At 39.0% G+C, this 22,393-nt stretch overlaps 1 protein-coding gene across 2 annotated transcripts in view; it reads left to right on the top strand.

Moving 5' to 3' along the window:
* Positions 1–20,966, top strand: part of pgap6 (post-glycosylphosphatidylinositol attachment to proteins 6) — a 32,254-nt gene extending 11,288 nt beyond the window's left edge. The window contains exons 4-13 of one of the 2 annotated variants that reach the window (XM_068003187.1): positions 946–1,079; positions 1,166–1,434; positions 3,073–3,395; positions 4,843–4,939; positions 6,870–6,993; positions 10,598–10,740; positions 11,971–12,149; positions 14,245–14,391; positions 16,809–16,925; positions 18,276–20,966. In XM_068003187.1, the coding sequence (XP_067859288.1) occupies positions 946–1,079; positions 1,166–1,434; positions 3,073–3,395; positions 4,843–4,939; positions 6,870–6,993; positions 10,598–10,740; positions 11,971–12,149; positions 14,245–14,391; positions 16,809–16,925; positions 18,276–18,572 (1,830 nt within the window). In that variant the 3' untranslated portion in view covers positions 18,573–20,966. The remainder of the gene's footprint in view (positions 1–945; positions 1,080–1,165; positions 1,435–3,072; positions 3,396–4,842; positions 4,940–6,869; positions 6,994–10,597; positions 10,741–11,970; positions 12,150–14,244; positions 14,392–16,808; positions 16,926–18,275) is intronic. The other variant, XM_068003188.1, reaches the window with a different exon arrangement.
* The last annotated feature ends 1,427 nt before the right edge of the window (positions 20,967–22,393 follow it).

Raw genomic sequence — 22,393 nt, forward strand, 5'->3', positions numbered from 1 at the left:
TAGTATTAAAATTGGCTCTTGGAATGATGGTCCTTTCAGCATTACTTTAAAAATGCTTTATGCATCACTGCTTGCAGATTTCTCACTAACATTTCTACTAAAATTATTCCCTTCTGCAATGTGTTTTGGCATTAAAATTTGTGGTTTTTTTCTTTTCATCCTGTAGAGAAGTGCATGGTCTTTAGCACATGTCCATAGTGACTGCACCTACAATCCTCAAAACCAGAAGAGTGTGCAAAGACGTGGCCACCAATGTGTGGCGCTACACGTTGATTCATCAACACATTGTACTACTTCAACAATGGCATATTTTAATAACTTGTCATGCTACTATACCTTTTCACTCTGGCTTTTTGTCATTGTTTTGTAATGTTGCTATTTCCTGTTAGTAACAGAATGCTTGTCTAACTTTGAGCACCAAAATATATTTGCTGATCTGTGCAAGACCACTCTTTCTAGTTTTCCTGAAAAAATTGTCATGCTGACCCAAAGCATGTACATTGAATATGGAGAAAATTATTGGCGTATGCAATTTTTTTCATTCTTCGGATGTAGGCATCACTGGCAAGACTAGCATTTGTTGCCCAGAAAAGGTGGTGATGGGCCTACTTCTCTGTAGTTGTTTGATAAAACTGGCTTGCTCAGCCACTTCAGAGGACAATTAAGAGTCAACCACATTGTTGTGGGACTGGAATTGCGTATAGGCCAGACCAGCAGGTTTTCTTCCCTAAAGGACATTGGGTTTTAACGACAGTCTGACAGTTTCTTATTTTCAGATTTTTTTTCAAACTGATTCAAATTCTCAAACTACCACCTGTGAGATTTGAACCAATCTTCTCTGGATTACTAGTCTAGTAGCCTAACCACTACACTACCATACCTGTTAACATGCATGCAATTGAGAACATCAGATTTTCAGGTATATGCATTTGATTTTCCCCACAGGGTTTCTCTGCTAGGTGCTCCTACATATTTCAGCCTCAGATGTTTGTTCAGCGATTGATTAATATGCCTGTACTTGAACCAAACACTTCACTTAGGATGACTATTTCTCCCACTAATAAGGCCGCACACTTGAAGTAAGTCCTAGTTAGCATCCTTAGAAAGATTGTTTAAAACTTATTGAGTTGTACACGAATACAAAATCTGCTTTGGCTCTCCTCAGAATTTTTATTCCTGAACATACTGTGGAACTGGTCATTCAGCTTAAAAACTGCACTACCGACAACCAGGCAGTGGAGGCTTGCCCTGTCCATCTATTAATAGGATCAAATGCATTACCTAACTCTCACTTGAAGATTGTAAATTGCAGTGAAAGTGTAGTATGCAGAAAAATATTGGATTCTCCGCCATGGATGAAATGGTTGCAAGTCACTGTTGAAACTAGGAGCACTAACTGGATCACCTCCTTTGACATTGAAGCTTATTTAACAGGTGTGTTTTGTTTTTAATTCATTCTGTGTTCATCAGGTGCAAAATGCTAGTACTAGGGAGTTGAACACTTTCCAATCTGCACTTCCAGATAATATGTGCCACAATTAATCTTGAGTAAAGGCCCTTTTTACTCTTTCCCAACACCGTGCCTGAGCCCAACCTTGGAGTATCATCTACTTTGTATTGAGACTGCCTAAATTCAAATCACATAGGACTTTTACAGCCATCAGTCAGTTTCGGCTGGATTTGAAATCTAATTACAGATGTGAAAGACAAGTATCTAACCCACTGTATCAATTGGTCCCCAAGAACTGTATTTTGTATATATAACAATGTCCATTCATATAGCGCCTTTTAATGTAGGCATTTCACAGATGTTTAATTGAAGAAAAATTTATGCTTAGCCAAATGAAGAGATTTTAGACAGGGTGACCAAAAAATTGATCAAAGAGGTGGGTTTTAAGGAAGGCCTAAAAAGGAGAGGCAGCAGCGGTTAGGGAGTGTGAGGCCTTCAACCACCAATGGTGGGTTGAGGGGAGGGATGCACGAGGCCAGAATTGGAGAAGTTAAGAGCTCTAGGGGATTGTAGGGCTGGTGAAAGTTGGATATGGAAGGAGCGAAGCCACAAAGGGATCTAAACATAAAGATGAGACTTAAGCATTCGCAAGGGTGTGGAATTTGTGGTGGGGGATGAGAATGATGGCTTGGGTCTTCCTAATATTTAGCAGGAGGAAATTATGGTTCATCAAAGACAGGCAGCTTGTCTGACGTCCATACAGCATAGAAGTCGTGTAGAGATTGAGTGGTGGTGGAGAGGTAGAGCTGGCTATCGTGTGGAAGCTGGCCTCAGCTTTAGATAATGTTGCTAAAGGGCAGCAAAGAAGAAGAGGGGACCGAGGAGAGATCAGTGGCGGACTCCAGAGGTACTGGGAAAGGAAGAGAAGCAATTGCGGGAGATGCTCTGGCTTCAATATGATAGCTGAGTCGAACCAAGCAAGGGTACTGAGCTGAATAGCAGGAGATGGTTTTGTTATCTGGGAGTTCCAGAGTGGGGGTTATGTTTAGTGTTCTCTAATGGGGAGGATGAGCAAGCAACTTGGTCACTAGCTTCTGTCAGCAGTACTCTTGAATCGACTGAAGGAATTTGTGCATGCAGCTGGGTATCACCTTTTGTGAGGAGCTATTTGGTACATCCTGCAATATTACAATTGAGATGAGGAACTTTCGGGAACTGTGGGTGAGAATTGATATTCTACCACTTTGTGGTGCAATATTTTGGAGCAACATCATACCTCTTTACTAACCTTTATTAAAATAAAGTTTGAGCACCTACCAATAACCTACTTGCACTTGAGAGGAATTGATTGAAGGACTGTTTTATCCTTTAATAAACCAGTCGATCCTCACTGCTTTTGCATTATATTATTGTTTAACTAACTGCGGATGTTTTAGTTGTGGGCCATCCTCTTGTGGCTGGTATAAGGAACTCTTTTTGCTATTTTTTTCAAAACTAACTAGATGAAATTTGTTTATAGATTAAATGTTTGCATTATTCAAGAGAGTGAGGTAACATTGTCAATATTTTATCTTAAACAAAAGTCATCCAAATACAAGCTTTGAATGTTTTATCTCTTGCAGTATGTACTCCTGTCGATGCTGGATCCCTTCCTACTATGTTTAATAACTTCACCCTGTTGAGCAATGGTTCAGTTCTGGCGAATGTGGATATGTTGGGAGTAAACATAAAGCCAAATAAAACTGAAGCAGTTAACGATGGAAAATCATGTTTTCGTAATCAACCTGTCCTTCGAGAAGCTATGGATGTTGCTTCTGTGAGATTTTTTGTTTTGAATGGACCAAATGTATCTGTTACCTCTGAATACCCGATAATTTTTCTGCTGAACTTGAATACAGGAAGGGACAATGGTGGAACCATCATGTTAAATTTACAGTTGAATAAGGTAGAGTGTTATAACATCCCGGTTATAGAGAACATTTTTGTATTTGTTGTGCGGTGTCTTCTCCAGATGCCATTCTTGAACTGCTGTATCAGGCTGATTTTAATTTTGGACTCACTGATGGTATTCCATTATGTTCTTCAATTCTCTTGCATGATAGAACAGTTTGGAAACTCTTATCGGATCTGTTCCGCTACAACTTGGGTGACAAATGGTGCAGCTTGTTTCCTTGAAATTAGATGTTCCTAAGTGCAGGTGATGGAGGGGTGGGAGAGACAAATTTTATTAGTTCCATAAACGGTTGCTTTACAATTAAGTAGATTATGAAGAATCTAAATGTTTGTACAAAACCCCTCACCCTTTCTGTTCCCCATAAGCAACATTTGGCTAGTTTTTGTAGTCTGTTTGCTTGGTGTCACATGCACCACCTTCATACTTTGAACCAACTAAGGCTTAAAATTTTAATTATTTAGCATTTCTCTGGTGATGTCATGCACTTTCTTCAGCATGATACAAATCCTCACTGAGTTTTATATTTTTGAGATTGTAAGTTGATTAATTTAGTCATTGGTAACAATTGCTGGAAATCTGAAACAAAAGCAGAAAATGTTTGGAACACTCAGCAGGTCAGTTAGAATCTGTGGAGAGAACAGACAAGTTAATGTTTCTGATGTGGACCCTTCATTAGAACCAGCATTTTCTGTTTCTGTTTCAGATTTCCAGCATCGAGGTTTTTTGCTTTTTGCTGGAGAAAAAGCTAGTTATTGGAAATTCGGGTTTATCGGAACGTGAGTTTTAGCAACTGCTCAAATGAGTGTAGATCTGTCATTACTTGTCACTGTCACAAAAATACAATATGCTTTTAAAATTTTCTCATAGCATACAAATCTAAAATTGGATCTTTATATATTCAGGAAAAAATACCACTAAATTAACAGGATGTGAAATATTCAGTTGTCTATTATAAATTTTGGTGTGGTAGGAAAAAAAGTCACAGATGAGAACACCATTTGACCCATTGAAGCTCAGTCCTCAAATACACTAGCTCTCTGATGGCATTTAATCTCTATGCTTGACTTTATTACCTTGTCTGATAGATTATTCAAGGAGTGATCAAACATTTGGTATAAAGAAGTTTTCTATCCTGGATTTACTTTTCTACTAATCTCTATTTATGATCCCTGGTCCTATTTTCTTCGCAAACTTTGAAGTAATGATCTGAGTTTGCCTTGCCTACCTTTTTTGAATAATTTTATATATATCAGTGAGATCCTTTTATTAACTGCCTTCCTTCTAGATCATAACTCATACCCATTGCACTGGCGATCAGTCTTATTCTGTAGTTAGAATCTGGAAGAACTAGAACACATTCCCAAATGTGTTAGTATTTTGTTTGCTACAAAGGTTTGTTATTAGGGGATGAATAAGAAAATCATTTTTTATCTTTCAGACTTCACTATCCAATGAAAATGCAACTGTGTTTGCCTGCTTAAGTGCAGGGTCTCCTGTGATGTCTCTGGATGTCAATTCCATGAGCTGCAGAGAAGGTACAGTTCACAAATACAGTGAAACTCTAGCGATTATCTACTGCACTTTCATATTTCAGGTTTGAATTTGCAGTAATTTTTCAGAATTATGGTGCATTTGACTTTAATTGAAAATCTATCTTATAAATGGCTGTATGAAAATTCTATAAATATATTGTCAAATTTACATCTGCTTTCAGTTCTTCTATGTTGTATTCATCTGAGTTCTCCTCTAACCTTAGTGCTGCTTGTGCAGAATTTAGGTGTTAAAGACATTTATTTGTTTTTTGAATTTCTTTACAATAATGTTTTCATAATCTTTGGTGTCGCAAATTAAATTGGAATATCTTTTTGTGAATTTTGTTTTCAACAACGTATCACAATGTCCTGCTTCTTTTCAGAGGCAAATTGTGTAACGAACTTCTGCTTCTATGTTAGAAAAACTAGTAGTTTAGCAGTCTGAAGTATGAAACTAACTTTAGGTACATTTGCTGGTCTCTGCAACCTTCTTCTCTGTTGGGTACAGACCTTCAGCATCCTTCTTGTAACCAATATGCTCTACGTTTTTCTGTAGGAACTGACATTTTGAACAATTTACTCAGATACCCTTGCTTTTCTGGGGGCCGAGGGCAGAATCTCACCCTCTGTTTTCAAAGGTTTCTCCTCTTTCTACAATGCTTGTAATGTTATCATGAAATGAATGATCTAATCCAGTTACTGTGGAATCTGATCCATGACTTCCTGTAGGATGGTTTGGGCACAAGAAACACTGTAGGACAAATGGCAGTATTCATAGTACTTTACAGATATTTGCTGATGTGCATTGTTCTGGGTTAGTACTTGACTGCATTGCTCAGTAATCCTGGACAAAGCCAATTTTCTGGAAAAAAATGTTCTGCTAGTATTGCAAACATGGGATACATTTTTATCTTTTTGTTCTTTGCAAATTAATGGACAGAAAATCGTGGAAGTATGCTCCTGAATTCCTGATGTGCATTCCCAGTGCATGTGGCTCTGCACAGGAAGAAAATTTACCCTTCTCTTTGGCTGTAGAAAAACGTCCTCAAAAGATAGGTGGTTTTGTTGAAATTGGTGCCGTGACCCCTCAGATGGCCCAATCTCAATAGATACTGATATTGCCAACAGCCAGAGTTTATTATTGGTTGAAGCAATCATCTTGGGGCCAGTTTTATCTTAGTTTGTATGTTCTGTGTTTTATGTTGCAATTAAATTTAGGGGAATTTGCCCCGTAGGATCTCTGTTAGGTACTGGAAATGGGATTATGTTGCAGACTTTACATGTACCTCCTTTCAATGGGTATGGTGCCTGTTCATCTGAGAATCTAAGTTCTGGAATCTTTTCAGGCTAGCAGACGAGATATATTCCAACAGGCTAGGCAGAAAGTTTTAACTCACTCCTTCAATATGGAAGGCTATAAAATGTGCGTGAAGATTAAAGTTGGGCAGCTTTAGTAGCTTTTTGCCTCGATAGGCTTTGAAGAATCCCCATAACTATGAAACCTCTATCTGACTCCTTTTGACTATGCTCTTTGTATACTTTAACAAGGTTGTTCCCTATTTCTCTCTTCTTTCCGTGATGATCATATTTAAAAGAGGAGGAAAGTGAAGCTTAATCTGTTCATGCAGTGACTATCTGGAGCAGTTTGGATGTTTTCACAAAACATTATCAATTTGATAGCAGAGTGATGAGTGCTTTGGTATAGAAGTGCTCTGAGCCAGCCTACAAATGTAGATCTTCAGGGTCCCAGTTTCTGCATTGCTTTTGTATAATCCTGCTTGAACAAATATGGAAGAATGCTCTTTTTTTTTGGAAAAAATATAATTTTCAACTGCAAAATTCACTGGATGATTTTTGATTATTTAAACCTATATATTTCAGAGTACGTTTTAATGCATTTTATACATTATAATGTATGTTTTTCTTTGCAAAGCTTTATCTTGGGGATACCTGCTTAAAATGAATTCTTCAATATTATCAACATCCCTTCATGTTCCCTACCCAGAGACTGACCGTTGGTACCTCACCTTGCAAATCGTGTGCTCCCATGACACAGGGTGAGGCCATTGTTGATCATGAAATGTTCATTTAAAATCAAATAGTCTTTAATTGACATAAATAGACCAACGCACATAGTAAAATAACCAAATGGTGTGTGTGTTTATTAATGTGTCCAGACTGTTGAAAAATAAAGTGAGGGGAACAATTAATAAAAACAAATTAAATTGCCTGTACAACATTGTGCATAGCATCTGAAACAAAATGGGGGAACTGGAGGCAATGATTCATAGCAAGGAGCCAGATGTAGTAGGGATAACTGAAATGTGGTTACGTAACGAAGATGGGGTTATTTTTCCTCAGTATTTACCAGCGAGACTAACCAGGTAGGCATGACATTAGAAAAGATCAAAAAAAGATATGAAGACATTTAAGATAGAAAGGAGGGAGATAATTGATAAACTATTCAAACTAGAGAGGACAAAACTCCTGGTCCAGATGGATTGCATCTCGCATATTAAAAGAAGTTAGGGAAGAGCTAGCAGAGGCACTATTGCATATATATAAAAATTCACTAGAAAAGAGAATAGTGCCATAGGACTGGCAGTCAGTTAATGTTGTTCCTAAATTTAAAATGTCCAGGGAACTGTAGACCAGTTGGCTTAACGTCTGTTGTGGGAAAGATAATGGAATCGTTTCTCAAAGCTGTAATAGAAAAACATCTAGAAACCAAAAATATAATAGTCAGCACGGATTTCAAAAGGGAAGGTCATGCTTGACCAACCTTATTGAATTCTTTGAAGAAGAAGAAAGAGTGGACAAGGGTAATGTAGTTGATGCAATATATTAAGGTACTGCATAGCAGACACATGACATGTAGTCAGACCTTGTAGAGTCAGGAGAAAGGTAGCAGAATGGATAGCAAGCTGGCTAGAAAACGAGAGAAGGGGTTAAGAGTAGCTACTCAGACGGGCAAAAGATGGGAAGTGGTGTGTCAGAGATTGGTGCTGGGACCACTGTTCACAGTTTACTTTAATGATTTGGACTCTGGAATCAAAAGTATTTTTTTGGGGGGGCACTGTAGTTAATAAAGGAAGAATGTGACAAAATACAACAAGACATTAATAAACTTGCAGAATGGGTGTGTAATTGGCAAATGAATTTCAAATAGATAAGTGTGAGTTGGTGGATTTTGGTAAGAAGAATAAGGAGGCCACATATTCCTTGGAAAATAAGAGTCTAAGTGGAGTAGAGAAGCCAGGGGATCTAGAAGTACAGATACACAAATCCCATTAACTTGCGTCGCTACTTTTAAAGGCTGTTTTTTTTTTTAAAAAGCAAACCAAGCACTGGGGTTCATTTCTAGAGGCATAGAATTGAAAAGCAGAGATGTTAAACATGTGTAGAACCTTGGTTAGATCATACTTGGAGTATTGTGCACAGTTCTGGTCGTCTTATTATAAAAAGGATATAGAGGCATTGGAGAAGGTATAAAAAAAGATTCACAAGGATGATACCAGAACTGAGAGGAAATCCTTATCAGGGAAGGCTGAATAGGCTGGGGCTCTTTTAAGACTGAGGGGTGACCTGATAGAGGTCTTTAAGATTTTGATAGGGTAGACTAAGGGGATCAAGGGAAAGTGGAGTTAAGGTAGAAGATCAGCTATGATCTTATTGAATGGCGGAGCAGGCTTGAGGGGCCGTATGGTCTACTCCCTGCTCCTATTTCTTATGTTCTTATGTAGATGTAGAGAAGATATTTCCACTTGCGGGGGAGACCAGAATTAGGAGCCATAAATATAAGATAGTCACGATAATCCAATAGGGAATTCAGGAGAAACATCTTTACCCAGAGTGGTTAGAATGTGGAACTCGCTACCACAAGGAGTAGTTGAGGCAACTAGCGTAGATGCATTTAAGGGGAAGCCGGAGAAAGGAATAGAAGCATATGTTGATGGGGTTAGATGGAGAGGGTTGGAGGAGGCTTGTGTGGAGCATAAACACCGGCATGGACCTGTTGGGCCGAATGGCCTGTTTCTGTGCTGTACAGTCTATGTAAGTAAAATGCAACAAACGTGCAGGATGAAAGGGTTCCTGTTAGAAATTTTGGGACTACCTTAGATATTCTCTCGGGTTAGCTTCACGAGTCTCTGTTGTAAGCAGACCCACATCCGTCTCAATCACCAGTAAACTTTCACTATCCAGTATCTAGACATACAATTGTTATACCTCCAGGTTGTACTACAAGACCCTCTTATGATAGGAATTGGATATTGTAGTCCTTTGTGTGTACCTTTCCAGCCTTCCGAGAGGTGGACTTATTGACCTTATCTCACTAAAATGTTTATGGAAAACCAAGAAAACTGGTTTATTTGTGACTGAACAGAGTAGCAGATCCAGACTTCTTTAACTTCTGTAACGCTTCTTGTAATATACTAAACAACGAAGCACACTGCATTATTCTAGTTAGTAAGATAAATGCTCCCTTTTTTCCCTTTTATGGTCAGCCCCTAGCTGAGATCTAACCGTCACTATTTTTAATTTCCCTCTTAGTCCCTGGCCTGCTTTTCGCAGAAGCACTTGCCAGTTGACCTTGAACGTGTACTTTTTTTGGTCACCCAGTGAGCAGGAAGCTAAAGGCTTGACTTAAAATTCCTTCTCTGTCCAGTGATTGGCCAGTCAATTAATTCAACTGTCAATTAAACCATTGTTCTCCTGAAAGTGGGCTTCTTGAAACTTGACACCTGCAGAGCTCAAAAGGATAAGAAATTCCAATTCTTAATGTGTCCTTGTTTCCTAGGATTGTTTTATTGAACAACCCCCTCAATTGTCTGAGCCCAGTTGTACTGATGTTTCATCTGACTTCTGATCCACATCCCCAGCATGTGGCTGTGCAGTTAATCTGACCCCTTGAGAACCAAAATTTAACTTAAAGGCCCATTTTATATAACTTACACCAAGTCCCCTTCCATAGTTCAATAGTGAAGAAACACAACGTTAGCCTTTAGCAAGTCTGGAGAAAAAAGATAATTCAAATGTGATTATTCATCATTCACTGTAATTTTCTAAGTAGCATATAACTGATGAAATACTGGATTCAGGAGATCTCCAGGAGATTTGAGTAAGTTGAAAGTAGTTATTCTAACTTTGTGTAGATCACTGGTGAGTCCACATTTTGGAATATTGTTTGCAGTTTTGGGCACCCAGCTTTCAAAATTCATTTGAAGACCAACATGGATAATTTTTAGATTTCAGGCTCTAAATTATGAGGAAAGAGTTACAGGCCTGCACTATTACGTTGGAGGAATGCTCGAAGGGCACATGAACTCGGTATTTGAAACGTTGAGGGCTGTAGATGATCAACTGAATTTGGGAGGCCCATAAGTACAGAACAATAGGATGCAGGTTAATAGTTGAAGGGGTTGAGGAAAAACTGATAAGGATGATTCTGGGACTTTTTTTAAACCAGGACACTGTTGGTATTGTATTATGTTTAACATTTTTATGATCCTGTTCAGTACAGTAACAAGAACCCTACTATTTTTCATGGCTGCTATTTTTGAAATGTTATCACTAATTGCCACTTCTACTGAAAGGGGGAAAAATAATTTTTGTACTTACAGCAGTAAATGAAAATATTAATCAGGGCTTTCTGTCTTTTAGCAATCAGACCCGCAGGAAGGTTTCTGCTCATGTAACTGTATCGGCTGTACTGAGCCCCTGTATTGGGGATTGTGGTGTATACGGAGAATGCAGGCTTCTCCGAACTCATGGATATCTTTATGCTGCATGCGTTTGCAAAGCAGGTATGTACAGCTGTGCAGAAGGAGGGGGTGGGTCACTGGTCTTGCAGTTAAAAGCGGATGTTTTGAGTATCACCTTGGAGCAGTAGTTTCACAGCCATCTTCTGTCTGAAGGACCTCTGGCCCTTAGAACGGAGGTTGTATTGTCCATTACAAAATGCTTACTTTAAACTTTTTACACAATCCAATTTTTATTCCACTTTTGCCCTGTGCATTAGGATCTTAGCTTGTAATGATCTTCTGACTGGGTAGGTAAATAGGATCTGGATTTGTACCTTGTGTTAGAGAGACAATGAAGTTTCCTGTCCAAGATGCTGGTCAAAATGCCTCATTCCAGTAAAACATTAGTCTCTACTTGTAATTCCCTCATCCAGTTCTCTTTTCACTCTCGATTTTCTAAAGTGATACAGACTTTGTTGCTATCAACTACGAATGTAATTGGAGACGGTCAGTATTTTTACTTGTGCAAAATTGTTAATTAAATTTTACTTCTGATTCCCTTCAGAAAATTCAAAAGCACTTTTTGGTGTGTACTCATTATTGCTTTAATAATTATGCTTCAGTTCTTTTGAAAATTGAAACTTGGATTGGAGGTTGGGGAGGGGGGGGGGCTCAATTAAGTTCTGGTGGTGATATTGGATTCTTAACTAGCAGTTTGAATTCAAATTCTAGTGTTGTCTTTTGTTCAAATTCATTGCCCCTGCTTGGATTGTGAAGGTGATCAAAGTGCTTTCAAACTGCAATAGGAAGCTGCAGCAGTACACCGATATACCAGTATTGCTCACCAGAATGACATCCCTGAGTCATCTATAAATCACTCTGCAAGTCTGCCTATCTGTTGCTCTGTCTGTACTATGTATAGTGCATACTACACCAGCAATGTATGAATGTCTGACTATTGTAACTGACCAGCAAAGGCACTTGCGTGTGAGTAGCTATTGATGCTAGAATTAAATGACCTGTAGAGATGAATGGTAATGCAAAAAGATTAAACGGTTCTTGTATACACATTTATAATTGTGCAACTTCAACTGAAGTTATACTATTTTTTTATATTTCTATTAAAATATTATTGTTGACTATCTTCTGATGCAACCCAGACTTTTTTTGAACATGTATGTAAAATTCAACCGTTTGAAAGGTTATAGGTATTTTGTTAGTCGATTGTCCATGCTTTATGCATCCTTAGAGTGAAATAAGTCACTGCCTTTTCTCCTTTTTTAAATTCCTTAGGTTGGAATGGATGGAGCTGTACAGATGATACCAATGCCCAGTCATACAGGCAGCAACTGCTGGCAACACTCTTGTTAACCTTGAGTAATCTCATGTTCATCCCATCGATTATGATTGCTGTACATCGCTGTTACTTTGTGGAGGCTTCTGTGTATCTCTTCACCATGTTTTTCTCAACGGTAAACTGAAGCATTAGAGTTCCTCACTGTTAATAACATAATTCCCATTTGATGGACTTGTTGAATATAATTTGGTTTTAAAGTCACTTTTACTGTGATAAGATTGTAGTAAACCATGCCCAAGGCAATTAGGTGTTACTTTTGGTAACCAGCTTCTGACATTTGCCCTTTGGGGAAATAGCCCTATCAATAAACATATTACCCAAAATAATGACTGGGCTTCCAGATTTAAAGCACAATTTTCAATTCTGAAAATTTCACTTTAGATCATCCTTCTTTTGTCGTATCAAATGGGATATGGGTCAAGCATGAGGTGGCATGAGCTTCCCCACCCCCACAACTATATAGCCAAGTTTATTGGGCTGTTGCAAACTCCTTTTAATGAAGCTGCTCTGAATTCAAAAAACAGTGTAAAGTTAATGAAAAACCATGGTACTAAACTTAGAGATTTGAAAGTGATGTTGATACAGAAAATGGACTTTAGAGGCAGCTTTCTATGTCTGCAGAACAGTGTAATTAAAGCCTCGTTTGATATAATGTCAGATTTTAAAGCGTTATTTTGAAGCTTTAATGCTCTATGTATAAGCAGATAATGCAGGTAATGAACTCAATCCATAATATAATATCCACATACTTTTCAAAAGCTTGAGTTACTGATCTTGTTGCTATAAACTTATTTTCTAACTGTGCCTTTCCATTCCTGATCCCATATCTCATCCCTTGTAGGGTCCCTAATTAAGGAGGATCTTAGAGAACCCTTTCTGATTTAACGTAGAAACCCATGATTTGGTATTTTGTGGATGGGACAATCTTTTGTAGCATTCAGGTAGTGAGCCGGAATCTGTTGCTTTAAGTGTGAAAGAAGGAGGGAGAGAACAACACAGTTAGAGATAAACAAACGGAGGGGGGAGGGAGGGAGGGAGAGGGAAACAAACGGGGGGGAGGGAGGGAGGGAGGGAGGGAGAGGGAGGGAAACACATATGGGGAAGGGAGAGTGATGTGCGCTGTTATTTAATGTGTGTTAGTATGGGAGTCAGGCAGCTTTGGTGCTTCTCCCTGAGGACTGAGCCTCACCTCCCTGAAGCTGGGCTTCAGCAGTGGAGTGTGGGAGTTAGTGAATTGAATTAGGTTTGATTTTGGTTTTATTTATTATTATAACTTGCTGTGCATTGTAAAGTCATAAAATTGTACGAAAACTGTAGTTATAAGTTATTGATTAAGTAAATTCCACTGATTCCACTAAAACATAGTATTTCTCATTGTGGTCGATACTGTAGAAACATCACCGACCTTAGTTTTTATTTAAACATTACTTATTCTTAACTCTTCCTAATCTCTTGTGTTCTTTCTTTGATTTATAAATTATCTTGTAATTCATCTCACTACAAAACAAAAAATCAAATATTATTCGTGGTTTGGTGATACTCAACTAAAGTAAATGGAATAATATTTGCAAATGTTCTGTGATTAAGCATCAAATGTGAGGTCACATAACCGAATGCCAAGTGATCAAATCTCCAGGAATACGTCAAACCAGAGTTGGCCACCCTATAGCATGGGGAGTGTCTGCATTGTGATATGGTATAGGCTAGATGGACCTGTGGGTCTTTTCCTGTCTGTCATTTTCATATGTAGGTCATTAAGAGTCAACTATGCAGTGTGACTGAAGTCACATGTGGGCCAGACCAGGTAGAAATGGCCCGTTCCATTCCCTGAAGGACATTAATGAACCAGTTGAATTTTTATGACAATCCATCAGCTTCTATGGTCATTTTCTAGTGCTAGCCCACAAATTACCACATTTAATTAATTAAGTTTCATACACTTGTGATGGGATTTGAACTCATGACCTCTGGTTTATAGTCTAGTACCGTGCTAACGAGGCTACTATACCTATGTTTTAAAAACATTCGTCTAGTACCGTGCTAACGAGGCTACTATACCTATGTTTTAAAAACATTAGTCTAGTACCGTGCTAACGAGGCTACTATACCTATGTTTTAAAAACATCCATCTCATGAGGAAACTGCCATTTTAATGCTGTTTTTGGTGTGAAAAATTCTCAATTGACAATTTTAAAAATGATTTCTTACAGTTTTATCATGCATGTGATCAACCAGGAATTGCTGTCATGTGCATTATGGAATATGATACACTTCAATACTGTGATTTCCTTGGCTCTGTTCTATCTGTGTGGGTTACAGTTCTCTGTATGGCAAGATTAAAATCTCTCCTTAAATATGTAAGTATTAACAATACTTTTTCAAAGGGGATATTTGGGGATTTTTTTGACAATTTTTCCACAGAAATGTCTTGAAGAGTTACCATTAAATGTTTTAAAGCATAACGCAGTCACACAAGTTTTTTTTAACGAGGCTTCGAGATCATAAGAATTTAAAAGGCTAATGGGGTTTGTTTTCCATCCACTATGGATAACGAGCTGTTCATTAAGAGTGCCTTGATAATTAATAAACTACTCACACCGATTGTGACTGGTCCCAGGTGCTGAGCAAGGGATCTGGTGGCACTTTCCTTTCTGGCTGTGAACAACTAGAGGAATTTATAGAAATTGACACGGGGCTCGATATTAGGAGGGCGGCGGGTTCTGGGCAGGGGGTCTATTGGCCGTGTGGGTCACGCACCCGGTGAAATCAGTCTGCCCCGCACGCATCTCTTTCACGGTCAGCCTCACTCAACCTGCCACTACCTGTACTGCAGCCACAGGGCATGCATCACATATGTGCAGTAGGAAGCGTAAGGCAAACATGTCGTGAGCATGAAGGGGATGCACAAGGGTGTTTGAGGGTTTGTCAAGGTTTTTACTTATATTTAATTTCTGACCAACTCACATCACATATTATATTGGCACCACTACTGCCACGTCTTTGCGAATCTTGTCTGGTTTGTGCAATAATGCCCTTTCCTGAGGATCACAATGAAGACCCACACCTGATGCCACCCATTGTGTCACTGCAGAGTGGGTGTAGGTGTATTTGCAGGGCTCTTTTGTGCAGACAACTGAGAGACGTCGGCGATGTCCCCGGTGGCACCCTGGAAGGATGCGGAGGAGAAGTTGTTGAGGGCAGTGGTGACTTTGACAGCGACAGGTAAGAAGATGGTGCTCGGGCCAGCCAGGAGCAGCTCGGCATGAAGGAGGCTGCAGATGTCCACGACTACATGTCGAGTGACTCTGAGCCTTCATGTGCACTGCTGCTCAGAGAGGTCCAGGAAGCTGAGCCTCGGTCTGTGGACCCTGTGGCGAGGGTAGTGCCCTCTGCGACGCATCTCTGCGGTAGCCCTCCCCCCTGCTGTGCAGGTGGATGTGTCACAGCACTGTGTTGTGGAGCTCCACGTGTCAGAGGTGGCTGGTGATGCTGTTCGTCCTCCGAGGAGGTCATGACAGCCCCCATCCGGAAGATGTACATCTGAGGGGGTCCGCAAGGTAGGTACATGTCTCTGGACCCCGGGGTAAGTGTGCAAGTTGGTGAATTTGATTGTTAGGAGGAGGATGGTGGAGTCCAAACTTTGTCCAAAGTGACAGAGTGGCCTCCTGCAATGAGTGAGGGTCTTCCCCCCGCCCGCCCCCCCCCCCCCCCCAACCTGTCAAATGGACGTTTGCAGCTGCCACAGGCTGATAGCTGCAACACGTCCATTTGAACTGGGAGTGTTTCCCCCAGTACGGGAAACAGTCCCAGTTGTTTGTAAAATCCCACCCCATGTAAAATATTTCCTTTAATCAGGTCTGTTAACGACCTAAAATACTAGTATAAATACTTTTAAGTGGCACCCCGCCGGCTTTAATTGCCTGCGGGAGTCCCACATGCGGGGGCTGCGCGCGCACGTCAGCGCGTCTGTGGGGAACTCGGAAGTGGGCGGGTTGGAGCCGGGCTCCCGACCCGCTCCGGGATTCCCTGATTTTCGGAGCCCCCCCCCCCTGCCAGGAACGCATCCGGTCGTGGGTGCTAATATCGAGCCCAGGCAGTCAGGCTTTTGAAACAGGAAGGCTGCGAAAGCAGTCAGGTTTGTTCAGGAACATTGTGAGGGCTTTCCTTGAGTCCAAGAGGTTAGAAGCCACGTTGTTTAAGTCAAGTAAGACAACCCACTGACTTGGGGGGGCAGATAAGATGTACAGATTGAATGTAATTAGTCTGATTGTAACTACTGTTCTGTATCGTCAGTTTTTTTTAAAAAAGCAACTTGCTGACTTGTGTCTGGCCACATCTCACCAAGAACTTGCTCAGTCTGCCTTCAGAGAGATTGAAGAAGCACAAGGCAAAATACATAAATATCCAGTCCCGATTCCAAGGGGATGCTCTTTTTTTACATGCCTAGGTTTCTCTATCTTACAAGTAGATATAGGATAGTGCGAGTCAACTCCCATAATAGTAAGACACTGGACCTCTTACTGGAGTGACTGATGCCACTGAACCTGAGAAAGTATCTGCCCCAGAAATTAATTTGTAACTGCAAGGGTGTTGGGGGCGAAATGTCCTGAGGTTTTTCAAAACTAAACAAATTAAAAAGAAACTTTAACATGTTTTCTAGAGGGTAGGTCAATCCTTTAGATTAGTTTTAATATCTTAATATTGGTATTAGATATGTTTTGTTGTAGAAAATGGTAAATTTACACTACACTTTTTCTTGTTTTCATTATTGAAGGTACTTTTTATTCTTGGTTCCTTATTGATTGCCATGTCAATGCAACTAGACCGCCGGGGTCTTTGGAACTTAGTGGGTCCGTGCCTTATTGCCCTGTGCATCATGGTAATTGCATGGGTGAGTGTAAACATGCATATTAAAATGTAATAAATGACTAAAACTTCAAGTGTTAACTTGTATTTTGCTCAGTCTCTATATCCATATTTTAAAAATTTCACTAAAGAGAAATTCAAACTATCTACAGACCAAACTCTGTGCTATAAACTACTGCAACTTGAACTCTGTTGATGGGTTAAGAATCACTGCCCCACTCCCATTTCCCATTTCTCTCAAATGTCTGCTAACTCACAAACCAGGATGTTCATTTCCCCCCCCCCCCCATGACTTTATTGTGGATTATCATATTGGCATCCCAGCTTTGAAACTTGGCTTATGGTGGTGACATCTTGCCCTTTACTAAAAGCCCTCTGCCAGCCTATATTTTCCACTGACCAAGCTGCTACGGAGATGGTGTGGCCTTTGTCACCAAGTCACTTGTTGGCATCTTCCCCCTATTCCCTTGACACCTTGCCCTCATTCAAGCACTTCACCCTGTTCTACTTCTCTAATCTCTCCATTAACATGCGTATCTACCACTCCACCCCAGGTTTCTCCCCGAGGTATCGTTCCTTGCTCCCTCAGACTCTGCACCGAGTGACTACTTTATTATCTGGGATTTCAATCTCCATCTCAAATCCCCTTGAATCTCTCTTCTTAATTCAATGCCCTCTTGTCCAACCCAAACCAATCTCTCCCCATAAACTCTCCTGCCCATATTCATGGCCACCCCCTTGCCCTTACCATCTCCTGTGATCTCTCAAATATCATGGTCTTGATCACTGACAAGCCCGTCTTGGACCACTTGTCCTGAAGCAGGAAGTAGATTTGGCAGAGGGGAAGAGAAGCTCAGTGCAGCTAGATGTGGCCAAGCTAGATCTGTGTGTGTTTTGAGCCGCCTAGGCCCCACAAGCTGGAATTCCCTCCACCCCTCCACCTTCCTCTTTTTAAAAAAAAAATCCTCCTTTAAAATCCACTTCTTTGCTTTTGGTCACGCCTTCTAATCTTTCCTCATTTGACTCACCATCTGTTTATCCTTGTACTCTGAAGCACCTTGGGATGTTTCGCTACAATAAAGGCACTATGAATGCAATTTGTTTAAACATCACTTCATATTACAAGTTTGGATTGTGGTACTGAATGGATGTAAGTGACAAATTTCTCTTTGGAATCTTTGAGGGAAGAGAGAGGGCACCTGTTACCACTTTCTGGTATTATTGCGTCTGTGCATTGCTAGCAGATTTTATTTAAAAATGAATCCTAGTAGAAGTTTTATTATGTGGGACAAGAAACAAATCCTTTGCCGGTTTCTAATTTAAAAAATTGTTTGGCAAAATGGGCAAAATAATTTTTTTTTTTTCCCCCTTTCAGGTGTCTCGTGGTGTGAAACGCCGGCATTGCTATCCTCCAACTTGGAAGCGCTGGGTGTTTTTCTTATTGCCAGGAATAGGTGCAGCATTAATTGCCATTGCTGTGTATGGATTTCTGGAAACAAAGGAGAACTATTATTACACGCACAGCATTTGGCATATTCTTGTAGCTGGAAGTGTGGTTTTTTTGTTACCGCCAGGTAAAAAACACATAAGCCCGTGGGTCTGGACTCAGAAATTTACATGTGGATACCAGCTTTGCTCTAATGTAAAAGAAGACTTGTACATTGTTTGCTGAATTGAGCCAATTTATATGGCTTAAGATATTTAGCTAGATTTATTTAATCTGAGTAAACAGATTATTTTTTATATAAATATATCTTGGAGGAATATATTCTTGAATTGTTTTCAGCTATTATGCTTTAATAGCAGTGATAAAAGGTAACCACAAAATATGTTTTAAACATCATCTTCTGTAAAAATGACTAGACAATTTACTTCAACTTTGTTGACTAAGACTTTCTTTTCTGAAAGATGCCATGCAGATTATTATATCTAAAGTAAATGGAACGTTAGACCTTTTTAATAGTAGTTACATGCACTTAGTTGGCCTATAATTATTCTGAACAATACAAGATATCCCAATTTGATCTTAATTTTATTTTCTGTTGCTCAGACTTTAAGTTATTTGTGGCCAAGTAACCAGAATAGCTGCATATTGAACATTTATAATGAATGCAGTTGCCCTTTATACTACTTTCAAGTTATACCTTGTAGTTTATTACTCTAATTAGCTTTTTTTTCTATTCACCCAAGTACTGATGGTGATGATTTTGGGTGGTGGTTTGTACATCAATTGGGACACCAAAGGACCTGATACAATTGAAATTCATTTGCATGGGTTTTTTTTCTGATGGCTCTCTGGCTAAATGTTCTATGTAGTAAGGCTTGGTTCCAAACAGACCAAGAATGTCTCAGGTTAGATCCATGATGTGTGCTGAGTGAGCTGTGCTGGCAGTGGAGTGCTACAACTGACCTCAGTGTTACAAGGCCCCTGCAATGTATGTGTATTGCTGATGAGGATCGGATTGGGCTAGACCTCAGTACCTCCTGTGTCTTGGTTTATATGTAGTCACTTGGCAGAGGTACCAGAGGACTGCTGATGCCCATAGAACTATGTCGCCTGCAGCAGAGGGTGGGAGAAAATTGCAGGTTGAAGAGTCGGGGGTGGGAAGAGTTCAATTGCAGGTACTATATTTTCATTTTTAACAGGAACAATGTATGCAATTCATGCATGAAAAAAGTAACAAAACAATATATTTTGAAAGTTATTCAGAAGTTTCTTGGACACAACTTAACTGCAAATGACACCAACTAATGTGAGAAATTTTCAAGAGATGCTTCAGATTTTGACCACAGTAGATTGTTTACATAAATAAGAAACTCATAACAACTGATCTTTCTGCTTATTCAGATTCTAATTAGGGAGTCACTTTCATACTGTCACTTCACTAATACTAAATCAGTGCTTAATTGCACTGAAAGCTGTAAATTATTTGCTCTTAAATATGCACTTTTTCCTATCCAAAATACCTGCACCCATCATCTATACAATTTTAGAGTATTAGAGATCTATAGAGCAACAAGATTGTTCTTAACAGACAATTGAATGAATTGGGGACATTCACTCCCTTTGTCTCAGGGTAGTTAAGTATGCACGCTTGCATTTTCTTGTGGTTACAATAACTTTTACTCAAAGTTTTAGTCACCAAAATATACAGGTGACTTCTTGACAATTAACTTTGTTTTGAAAAAGTGTGTGACGGGTTCGAAACCAAGACTGCTGCTGAGTAAACCTTATTTTCTTCATAATAGTTTTCATGCAATCTTGAGTATATGGGATTTTCTTTTCGGTTTCTAGTATGTGATCTTACTTTTTTTTAGGAGAAAAAAACCATATTTAACTAATTTGATCCCATGATACAATTGTTACTTACTGAGCTCTCTGTAAGGGAATTGCTTTGTTCTACATCACTCTAGCATCTCTGTTCTTTTGAAATGGGTGTGACCAGTTGAAGATTTACCCTAACTTATCTAGGGGCAAGAACTGAATCCCTACACTATGGTATATTTGCAAATGTTGAATTATATAAACTAAAAGCTTTATAGGGTGCAGCTGGGTCTCTTTGTTAAATATGTCTGCATCTCATTAAGGTGGGAAGAAAGGTTGCTCAAGGTAAGATACATATGTGCTGAAATAATAAAATATTGGAATTGCATAATGTATGTAATCATAGTATAATAAATTTGACAGTTCTTCAGTATAGCCACATCAATGTTTCTTCTAGGGATACCGAACTTGTTTTTTTTCTCCTATTGCAATTACACTCTGAATGCTAAAGAATGTCTGTTTATTCTTTTATACTTGTTCTCCAAAAATGAAGCCTTTCTCTGGTACCATTCTCCTATTTAGCAGTGGAAAATGCCCTACATTCCTTGAAAATACCATGCAACTTTTTTTAAAAAAAACACATCATTGTCTCAATAAAATAGCAAACCTCAAAAAAGGAGGCAGTTTCTAATTCCTGACACATTTGTCTTCATCTCAAATCCTTTTCTATTCATTGGTGAGAAACAATTGTTTTTCTTAAATTTGGTACAGACTGGATCTTTTTAATTAAGTCAAAAAATTCCATCCACACACACCTTAACCCTCTTCACCAGCTTCTATACTCCTGAAGCTTAATTCATGGTTTCGCTTTAGTCACCTTTTTTCCTGAGCCACATTTCATCAAATTGGAATGGCCTAACTGTTTTTGGCTCGAGCTTCTAAATGACATAGTAGTGCTTTGGACAATTTGATTGCATTATCTGTCATATAAATTCACAGTGAGTAACTTTTTATTTTTAAAAAAAAAACTTGAATATGGAGTGTTGCTGTGGTTTTTATATTCGTTTTATTTGTGACAATAAATGGTAGGCTACTTTTAGAATTAAAATAAGACCAATAGGCTGCAATAACTATATGAACTAGCGTATAAAACAAGGATTGCAGAAATTACTTTACTTTTTATAAAGCTGATCTTTGCATGAAGGAAAACCCAGCTTTTTAAAACAAAATCTTAGAGGAAAATCGGGTCATCATGTGTTTTCTGTATGTCACACTGATATTTTCTTGTATGTATATAATGGGAAAGATTCTATGTACTACTAATTAGGAGGAAAAAGGTTTCCTATTAAGCTGTCTGAATTTATTCTGATATACAGCACTGCTACGTATTTTGTTACATAAAAATACATAATATATGTGATACATATTTTGCTGTGCACATTTAGATTGCCTTTAATGGAATTTATATTTTTGGGTAATGTATTTAAATCATAATTGTGTATGAACATGGTTTAATGGTGGATGCTTTGTATCATGTAATTTATAATATGAAATACCAGCTTGTAATAAATCTTATTTTGAAACTTTGTAATATATTTTAATAGATGCCTGTACTAAAATTAAATTTTTAAATATGCTCTTGTTTTGAGGTGGATTAGTAGCTAAAGCATTTGAGAGGTCAACTTCCAACCAGAAGCTCATAGGAACACAAGGTAGGAACAAGAAAGGGTTGGAACAGCCCTTCTGGGAGACATCCAGGCTGTAAGGAAGGGAATGTGCCTATTGATCAGATGGTTAAGATAAAGGTGATTTGACGGTGGGCAAAATATTGAAAATGTTAATCCGTGTAACTTTGATAGATGGATATGTAATTATTAGAAGAGAATGAATTTGCATTTATATAATGTCTTTCATGTCCTCAGGACTTCCTAAAGTGCTTCACAGGCAATTACTTTAGATGTATGGTCACTCTTTTACAGGCAAATGTGGCAGCCATCTTGCACACAAGGTCCCACAAACAAATGATCAGTTAATCTGTTTTGGTAGTGTTGGTTGAGGCAGCAGTGTTGGCCAGGATACTGGGAGAACTCCCTACTCTTCGAATAGTGCCATAAGTCCACCTAAACAGGCAGTAAAGACGTCCGTTTAACGTCTCGTTCAAAAGATAATGGGGGAAGGGGGGGAGTTTTAACCCCCAAGGATGGTTGATTTGGGGGCAGGTAGGAAGA

Source organism: Heptranchias perlo, chromosome 22 (genome assembly GCF_035084215.1).
Source record: "Heptranchias perlo isolate sHepPer1 chromosome 22, sHepPer1.hap1, whole genome shotgun sequence".
NCBI lineage: Eukaryota > Metazoa > Chordata > Chondrichthyes > Hexanchiformes > Hexanchidae > Heptranchias > Heptranchias perlo.